We start from the raw sequence: 9,835 nt of genomic DNA, 5'->3' as shown, positions 1-9,835 counted from the left end.
AGAGAGATTTATTCTGTCCTCTGTGCTGTTTACACGCCTCCTCCTGTTAAACATTGACAAATCTGTCTGTAAATCAACATCTTAACTTTCTGTCTGTCTGTGTACATGCATGTGGACAGAACGTGTAATCTGTAAGTAACTTTAAAAACAAGTCTACGTGTGTTTGAATCCCCATCAGATTTAAATTTAAGTATGTTGGTTACAGTGGAATCTGTCTTGTTTCCAGTGAATACCCAGAGGGGTCGGGGGTCTATTGCATTTGCTTTTTGGTCAACAAAATTCTGATTGCAACAGAGGGATGTGTGAACCGCAAAGCAACACAATGGCTGCATTGTGTTGCACCGCACCAGCAGGATTAACCGTGCAGAAAGGTTTCCCCTCGTTTCAGTATCAGCAGGGCCTGAAATCAGTGGTGTGCCATCAGTGAAAGCAGAGCAAGTCGTCCTCAACCTGTTAAAGTTAAGATACCAGACTAAATTAGATGATACCTCTGTGGAAGTGGTATCTGTCCTTACATCTGATCTCAGAATTGCACTTTGTATCATATAGGATCTGATTTTGCCTGTTTGCATTCATCTTGTAGTAGTATACTGCCCTCTTATGGTGGCAGCAACGAGACACAGCTGGACGCTAGCTGGACAACCAGCCACTAGTCCTCATCATTTCAGAGGTGCGACCGCGTTCAGTTGACAAAGACTGGGGTTTGTCTAGAGGAGGAAAGAGCAGTTTAATTTGGGCGTTTGTGCATTGAGGATAATATGGGGGACCACAAGTGTCAGAGAAATGGTAATAAAGACTTTAATCAATTGAAAACTTATTGTACAATAAAAGGAGGAATTCAATCTAAAATAAAAAGAGATATTAATCCATCAATAAAGTTCAAATTACAAAAAACAACATAAAGCCAATCAAATTAGTCAATAACAACATAGTTTAAAAATCTATTCAAGAATTAATAAATGAATAATGGAGAGGAGAAAGAGACCAGGAACAGTTGAGTAACAATCATGTTTCAGCTCTGACAGACTAGTTGTTATAATGAAAACAATAAGAGTGGTTATTATGGATGTTAAGATGTTGTTAATGACAGCAGCAACAATTCATACAATAATAATAGTGCTCAGTGGATGATGGGAGTTCCCCCAGCAGTCTAGACCTATAGCAGCATAACTAAGGGATGGTTCAGGACTCACCTGATCCAGCCCCAACTATAGGCTTTATCAAAAAGTCTAACCTTAAATGTAGAGATGGTGTATTTAACATTCACACCACAGTGGGAAAATGACTTCAGGTTACAGCAGGGATATGGCTTCATGAGAGAGAGATACCTTTTAGGATTCAGGTAAGAGGTGATGGTTTCTAGCCAAGAAACAAAGAACCAATTTTATGATCTGATTTTGCAACCTGCTTAAATAATGAAAGGATAATGAGAGTGGAAAAATCAACATGGACTGAACAGTAAGTTGTGAACATGACTGGGCGTCGATCTCCAGCATGGATACAGCTCACTCACATCCGCTACAAACCAGAACTGCAGGTGCATCACTGACGCTACATCCAAGTGTCACACATTTTATTTTTACAAACTGACAGCATAGCTCCTCAATGAACTGTCTATTATTCTACTGTGTAGAATGCCCCCCCACCCCCCCAAAAAAAGCACAGTACACTTAAACTACAGGTTTATAAACAATGACGTTTATTTGCATCTCCATGCCGACCAAGTCACTGACCCTGGCTACCTTCATCATATTACAGAAGTGTTGCTGACAAAAGAGCAGTTGTAGAGTTGTTTGAGGACTCGGATGTAGACTTGGTGGACTTCTGGCTCTTTTTCTTTGCACTGTTCAGTTTAGGCCTTTTAATGTTCTTGTCTACAGGGAGTACTTTGGACACAATGTTAGGGACAGTCTGGATGTTGTTGGTGGACGGTGGTGAGATGTTTTGGAGTATCTGATTCCCCTTCACTGAGGGGGTGTTGGCAGTACCTGGGTTCTGGTTTGGCTTCCGGTTTTTTGATTTGGATGGAGTCTTTTGGGACTTCTTCCTCGGAAGACGGAGTCTTGTGTTGCCCACTACCTTTAGTTTAATCAGGGCTTCGGATATTCCCGCCATGTTCCGTGCCTGGCAGCGGTATTCACCAGCATCCTTGTATGACAACCCGTTGAGGCTGATTATCGACCAGCGAACCCCCACTCGAGGAGATTCCTGCATAACTGGAACATAAAATGGTTACAATCTCAGAGGCAATCTTTGAGGCCAGACCCAAATAAATTCAAGTTCTTCTACAAATCTAGTAATCCAATCCAGCCCAAAACCTACTCATTGGCAACAATTAGTTCTCCAGGTTGGCTGATTGACTTTACTGTAGCTTTTTGACTTTTCAAATGGACCTATTGTGTATCTATGTGTACAGTGTGGCAAAATAAATATTTTCTTCAGAGATGCTTAAGTAATTTGTGTCAAATGATTTTACAGTTGCATCTGGTGTGAAAAGGTTTGCAGTTTGAGGAGGCATTCAAACTGTAGCATATTCAATTGTCTGTTATCACAATGTGGTATAGAATTAGAGAACACAGATCCCTGCAGAACCAAGTCCTACCTTTGTTCTGTCAGACCTGGTTTGGTCATGATACAGGATTCACACCTTGTGGTCAAACTAAACGCATTAAGTGTAGAAATTCGTAGCAAGGGAAAGGGCAGGTCTTATGTATTATGAGCTAGTCTGAGAGCAGCCGCTACGGAGAGTAGAGGAAATGATGTGTCTTTCAAATGAATGTGTAGCAGATTCACCAGCCATTACTTTACCAATATTTTCCACTTAACCGTAAAATAAATTCATTATTTGTATTTATTTATTTATTAATATTGTTGATTTATTTGGATATCATTAGTAACTTTTTATTCCATTGAATCGATATTGTTAAGAGTGCATCATTATCCCTCTGGGACAAGGGTGTTGTGTGTAACATTGGCTCCCTCTGATCCCCTCTCATCCATCCATCTATTTTCTGCTGTAAGGCAGGGGTGGGGCACCTTTTTCAAGGGTCATTTTAATTAATTAATCGATTCTGATTCAAAAGGTCTCAAAACGATTATATTCAATATTTATTTAGTTCAGGATCTTTCATCGTACAATACCAATTTTGCTTGGACATGTGTAACTGTGCAAGGAAACCTCTAACTTGGGGCATTATTCAAAATAGTGCAGGCCTGTTACAATAATAATTTTTGTTGTTGGACGATATATAGTTCCAGAATTATTGTGATGAATGATATTATTGTCATCATTTTAAAACCATTTCATACCTCTGATGTAATGACAATTTTATAGCATAATAATGCAAGTTCACCCTTTCAAAGAGCAATAAACTTTATTCTTAAGAATATTCAGTCTGACATTTGAATTAAAAATATGTAAAGGGTAATAACCACAACAATAAATAAAATGGACGCTCTGGCTCTGTTAACAAAAGCTGCTGTTGAATAAATATTAAATATCTGGCTCAGGATATATATTAACAGCTCAGCAAACAGGATGGGGTGGTTAAGATTTACATGAGCTTTTAGCTTTGTATTGTATTAGGTTAATATTCCAGCGTTGTCCTCTATTGTGTGTGTGTGAGAACACGTGACTCACAAACTCTGAAGCTTATCAAATAACCACAAAGTAAACTTCAGTACTGTTCAGGTCCTGATAACTTGTGATAAGTGTTGGTGTTTATCGTTAAAGTGAGTTCCGCAGGAGGGTGGAGGGAGGACACTCAGACTGAGACTCTGACACGGTACAAACCAACCGCTGCTCTGATCCTGAAACAGTGACACGAATAATTTATCATTGGTGGTTCGTCGTCCTGTATTTACACTTATGTTACCTGTGTTGGACATTTACCGCCTCGTTCACGTTACCAGGTTCTCCTCTTATCTCTGCCTCACTCTCCGTGCGTCAGTGTGTGAGTGAGCGGGGCCCGGGGCCTGTATGTGTGGGTAAATCTGCCTCGCTCCCAGACTCAGAGGAGATGAGACACAGAGCAGCTAAATGCAGAAGTACCGGTTTTCAAGGGATTTTTCATGGCACTTCACAGATTTAGAGTCGCTGTTCAGTGTGTGTTGTTGTTTTTTACTGTATTTATGAATTGCCTCGCAGACCGGATCAAACAATCGTGCGGGCTGCATACGGCCCGAAGGCCGAACATTCCCCACCCTGATAGTTAATTATTGCACCATGTGCCTCCCCTAATGTGAACCGCATATATTATAAAATATATCTTGAAAGAGACAGAGTGGCACCACTTACAGCTCTCCAAGTTCCTGGGTAGCTGTTCAGAGTTCTCAGGGATCTGTTGCTGGCAACAATCTGTAAAAAGAATAAAATTACAATATGACTAATGCTCAGACATTAGTGACGTAAATCAGAAAGTGAATCACCAGAGAGCAGACTAACCCTAGGCTACTTACCAGCGTAAGATGAGGTTTTGATCCAGGTTAGGGTTGGGGTTGGGTAGCCACTAGCGTCACAGCGGAGGATTACATTACTGCCCAAAGGAGAAATGACTTTGGTGGCTGAAGGCTGGACCGAGGGCCTCATACAGCGGGACAGATCTGCCTGGGTCAGGAGCATCGCTGACTGACCCAGAGACCTGCTGCACATCAGAAACTGGTCCATGAGAACTACAGGACTCCCCAGAGACATGGACAAGGACATCACCATGGAGATCTGGCAGTCACATAACCAAGGGTTGTCATGGAGACCTGGGTATTCAGGATAATTTGACTTGTTAACACTGATGTCATGTTTGATAGCCTATGTGTCATGCACTGGGTGGAGAATGCCTGAGGACAATGAGATGGCTGCAGTGGCAGGTTTTCAACTGTGCACATCAAAGTGTTTTCAGTAGTGACACATGAGCTGTCATATACAATAGATCAACCCTCTTTCCCTCTTTAGGCAGGTGACAAATGTGTACAATTAATGTAATGTTCTCTTTTCAAAAATGATGTGATGGAACCTTGTCTGCCTTTCAGCACATATGGAGAGGAACAAAACAGAACTGCAAATTCTGTGTGCAAAGATTTCCCAAAACTTGTGAACTGACTACTACTATAGTGGATTGTTCAAGAGAACATTTCCAAGAGAGGAGTAAAACATGATGCTATTTGAAGGTCTGGAAGATAATTTGCTTGGACCCACCTTTAAAGGAGGAGCCGTGTCTATCCCTTTTTTGAACTGCTTAACACTTACGTCATTATTTGACCCTTTACGTCAAAAATCCAAACTCAAAGGATCGAGATATTCTAGTTCAACATGTGTGTGGTGTTGTATAACGTTACAAACATTACAGTGAGTCTGACAGACAGTAGGCCTCTCTGTGTCTTTGCTGATCTACATCAGTTGTAGCTGCATCGGACAGCAGTAGAATATTATGTGTCCCCATTTCTTCAAACATACTGTACCCAATATTCTCCTCTTTACTTGACCCTCCTGTTGTCCTGGCAGAGGAAACCAGAGGTCCAGCAGCTCTGCAGGTAAAATAGTTAGCCTGAGGAGAGGAGAGGACATTTAATTACAGGAAAGATTATAAGAAATGGAAAGATGATAAGAAAAACAGGAAAGAAAATTAAGCAAATGGAAGGAGAAGTAAAAGCACAAGGAGAGACAAAAAGGGAAGGAAAGGAAAGAAAGGATAGTTGAACATGTCTATTGAACATGACTGACTGCCCTGTAGTTCCTTACATCAGGCTGGCTCCATGCAGCCTGTGGACCCACCTGTTGCTGGACAGGTCGAGGTAGGTGATGTTGGGGAGGAAGAGCACAGCGTGGGCAGGCAGGCTGGACAGACGGTTGTTGTGGAGACCAAGAGTTTGGAGTTGTGGCATGTCCCTGAGACCCTCCCAGGGGAAGGATGACAGGAGGTTCCCATCTAGGCGCAGCTCTCGCAGGGCCTTGAGGTTGACAAAGCTGCTCGGGTGTATGGATGTAATGGAGTTGTAGACCAGCCACAAGAATTGCAGCTCTGACAGGTTGTAGAAGGCTGCCCGGGGCACCCTGGAGATCAAGGTCTTCTCTAGACGCAGTTTGACTGTGTCAGCTGGGACATTGATGGGAATAGATACGATTCCAGGGTCACTGCACTGCACCAACCTGCTGTTGAAAACAAACACAGATATGTATTTATTCACCCTTAATGATCTTTGTTTATGTTCTGAAAGGTTATAGTTTTTCACTGTATACCTAATGATCAATTCCTGTGAGGAGTTTACATTTTATTCACACATCTGTAGGTAGTTTTCTAACCAGAATGTTTTTTTAGGCCTTACATTGCTGAGTGTAGCTCTCACATAAACATTCACAGTTGAATTATCAGTCCTCCTCCTCTATTTTATTGGCATATTGTTCCTGTTATATGGGTTTTGGAGTGTTTCATAATAGTAGAGGCTCTACAGTAAGTGCTTCTCATAAAACATTTACAAGTACTCATTTACATGCCTTATTGATCCAAACAACAGAGGGAAAAACGTCAGCTTCCACTACCCCTTCACTACATTTAGGTGACAGAAAGAGAGAGAAAGATGACTTAAAATAAGAAATTAACGTCTGCACATATTCACGCAAAAAACTAAAGTAGATTTTGTTTAGATTAATAACATTGTAATTTATTTAAACATGTATAGTTTAATTACAGAATAAATAAATTGGAAAGGAATTGACAAAAAAAATGTTTTTAATTGATTTAATTATAAACTAACCACAATTAAACAATGTCAAATGTATTATTGAATAAATTATCAAATCAAAACCAATTATTCCAGAGGCTCTGTCTAGGTTCCACATTACTACCACCAGCAATGGACATGGTGCCTTTAATAACTAACATATAAACAAAAAACAAAGTGTATTTTATATTAAGAAATGTTATATTTTATTGTATAGATTATTTATTTGATTTGCATTAAGCTACACAATATCACAACTATCTAAAAATAATAATCATCAAATATGTTGATAATTTATAATGTGATGATAAAAAAAGTTTTCTTTTCTTTAAGAATGAATACAAATATCTATTTGACTTAAGAAAATATTCTTGAAATTCAATTACAAATACATATTCGTTACATGTCATTTTTACTCATAAATGTTTTATTTATTTCAATTAAACACAGACAAATTTTGACTATGCAATATTTCTGATGGCACCTAACATCCTCCATACATAAAGATGGTCTTCGGGAAGTCAATGTTTTTTATTAATTTAATCTTATTGCTTTCAGATCATATTTCATCTAAAAGCAACACTATGTGATACACTGTATGTGGCATTGTTGTAGCATTGATACTTTGCTGTTAGCGGGCACCAGATTTAGTTGTGATAAGATGACTGCAGTCCTGTTCCTGTTCATATCAACCACTTTTATACAGAATGTAAACTACTACTCACATGATGGACCGTACGATAACAATTCTTTTTGTCATGCAGGATGCTATTCAATGATTTGCAAACATTTGATGAAGTTTATAACATTTGTTGTATTAGCACTGCAGCGTTGGCTCAAATAGAGCTTTGATCATATTATTAAGATAAGAAAATAACAGGCTGAGTTCTATTCATGGAGAGACAAATCACTTAAACACGAACACACACAGATGAGAACGAAGTCTCACTCAACCTGAGCTGTGCTGTTCCACTGCTCCCATACGTGCACGCACAAAAAGCCGGGCACGAGTGGACTCCCAACAGAGACGACTGCAAGATGTGAGCCAGGAGCAGCAGATACATCTTTCAACAGACGAGCCCCGTTCTCCGGCAGGCCATTTGTTTCTCCATATTCCCAGTACTCCTCAGTCTGAGATTGTAACCAGGGTGCAGAGTGAAACAGAATCCCAGATTAGCTGGGATTACACTGTGTACATGCGGCATGTAATCCCACGCCTCACTGTCAGACGAAGAAATCACAACATCAGGGCCAGACCAAGCATTTAAGGCACCCCGGAAAATGTTAACACCATCACCCTGTAGAGTCCTGAAGACTATTACACATCACTGTCCTGTTGAATATTGTTATATAGCGCTGAAAGTTAACACTGATGTTAACATAAGGAATAAAACACTAATAATTACATTAGTCCATAGTGTAAGAAATGCACACTTAAAAAGCATAGAAGCCCTGCATTCATAATTTTACTTGCAGTAAATAAATGTAAGTAAGTTTTTCATAATTTTCGCTAGAACTGAATTTAATTCCTAGAAACTGACCAATAACGTCATTGGGAGTGATCATTATCTTATAGGCTGGTAATGTGTTGTAGGTGTTGTGACTCTGAAAAAGGTAAGACAGACATGCCATGAAAACACAGGTACAGTTTTTGTGGATACCAACTCATACTAGACATTAAATACTGGATCATTTTAACCAACCACGGATTACTAAACAAATAAAACTGCAATGCCAAGAATTAAAACACAACATGAAATCCCACACATAAAATCATAAACAGTAGAAGAAGGTATGGAACGAAGATCTGAAAGAAAGACATCTACAGAAAGAAGATGGAGTGGGAAAAGAAGTAGAGAACAGAGCTTGATTAGAGTCACAACAAATTAAATTCCTCACTGGATCTCACTGGAAATCATCCAAATTGAAACTGCAGGACATCTGCAATAAAACAGACTGCGGACTAAATGTGTTTTTAGTTACTCGATACATAAGAATGAGAGACACTTACAAAAGACTCAGCTGGAACAAAATAATAACAAACACATATTAGCAATATAAAATTGCCAACAGGAATAATACATATAGTATCATTACTGGAAACTGGACTGATAACAAGAATATAGAACTGTACAACACAGTACCGTAGGCAGGATTAATGCTCTGTTAGTTTGCAACTTTCCAATAAAACCAAACAAGGTCAAGAAGAAAACAGCTGCTTTCTCATCCACTATTCTTTGACCTGGATGGAAAATGTCATGGGGTCAAGGAAAGTGTGAAGGAGAAACATCTTGTTTTTGATGTTGTATTTTGTTGTAATGATGTGAACTGTAAGTTCAATATGCTTGTTCTTCAACGTTACTGTTGACTGGACAGATGTGGCCGAGAGGAAATACAGCTTATATTTATGGATTTGGTGCATCACTGTAAATGCTGAAACTTTATTGTGGGACAACATTGTCTCGCCTTCTCTCATCTCTTCTTTCTTTCATCCTCCGGAGAAAATACGGAGGAACTGGAGAGTTAACTGCCTGTCTGAAAGCAGCTATAAAGGAGAGTCCAGTGTATCCTAGAACATACAATAAGGAAGCGCGGAAGCTCCTTGTAGAATTCATCACTGCTGACAACAGCCATGGCTGACACCAAGTTATTTTCATATTAGGTATTAGGAAAAAGAAAATGACAGTCTAATTGTTTGTTAAATATATTGTAGTGATTGGTGAGTCGGTCGCTCTATTGGACAACATGTGAGCAGAGGCTCATGGGAGCGTTCGGTGGCTGTCTCGTGATGAGTCTAGTCATGTTATGTTGATGTTTTGACTTGTTTCATACATTCAGAATAGTTTATGTTCAGTTTATGTTTAGTGAGAAATGTAGACACCATGACGTGGTGATGTGGTGTCTTTGATTGTGTGCAGTTACTGTGTTTCCATGAACTACTCCTCATGATTTTGTTGTATTGCTCTCACTAATAACTTGACGATCATGACAGCATTGGTGCGACAGAATTAGTTTCTTTGCTCCAAACCTTCAATTGAAACAATAACCTCCCAGTGAAATGCATATCGATTTAAATCAATTACTCTGGATCTCAATTTGAACTGATATACAGTGGCTGGTA

General features: G+C 39.5%; 1 protein-coding gene across 2 annotated transcripts; it reads right to left on the bottom strand.

The window, feature by feature from the left end:
* Positions 1-1,676: 1,676 nt before the first annotated feature.
* Positions 1,677-7,870, bottom strand: lrit3b (leucine-rich repeat, immunoglobulin-like and transmembrane domains 3b). Of its 2 annotated transcripts, none has more exons than XM_035168444.2 (6): positions 7,669-7,870; positions 5,768-6,145; positions 5,455-5,540; positions 4,459-4,752; positions 4,298-4,357; positions 1,677-2,216 (listed from the first exon to the last, which is right to left on the bottom strand). In XM_035168444.2, the coding sequence occupies exons 1-6, from the start codon at positions 7,776-7,778 to the stop codon at positions 1,753-1,755; spliced, it is 1,392 nt and encodes a 463-aa protein (XP_035024335.1). In that variant the 5' UTR covers positions 7,779-7,870; the 3' UTR covers positions 1,677-1,752. The 2 variants fall into 2 exon arrangements, with proteins under 2 accessions (XP_035024335.1, XP_047197690.1); XM_047341734.1 differs by having other exon boundaries at positions 5,768-6,142.
* Between the last annotated feature and the right edge of the window lie 1,965 nt (positions 7,871-9,835).

The sequence above is a fragment of the Hippoglossus stenolepis genome, chromosome 10 (assembly GCF_022539355.2).
Source record: "Hippoglossus stenolepis isolate QCI-W04-F060 chromosome 10, HSTE1.2, whole genome shotgun sequence".
NCBI classification, from domain to species: Eukaryota; Metazoa; Chordata; class Actinopteri; order Pleuronectiformes; family Pleuronectidae; genus Hippoglossus; species Hippoglossus stenolepis.
This window is presented reverse-complemented; position numbering and strand designations above follow the sequence as displayed.

Excerpts from the sequence above, each read along its gene's own strand:
- lrit3b (XM_035168444.2), bottom strand. The coding sequence starts at position 7,778 with ATGTATCTGCTGCTCCTGGCTCACATCTTGCAGTCGTCTCTGTTGGGA. Across the intron at positions 4,358-4,458 it reads CAAAACCTCATCTTACGCTG|ATTGTTGCCAGCAACAGATC; the intron begins GTAAGTAGCCTA and ends TTCTTTTTACAG. Across the intron at positions 2,217-4,297 it reads ACCCAGGAACTTGGAGAGCT|TTATGCAGGAATCTCCTCGA; the intron begins GTAAGTGGTGCC and ends TTTATGTTCCAG.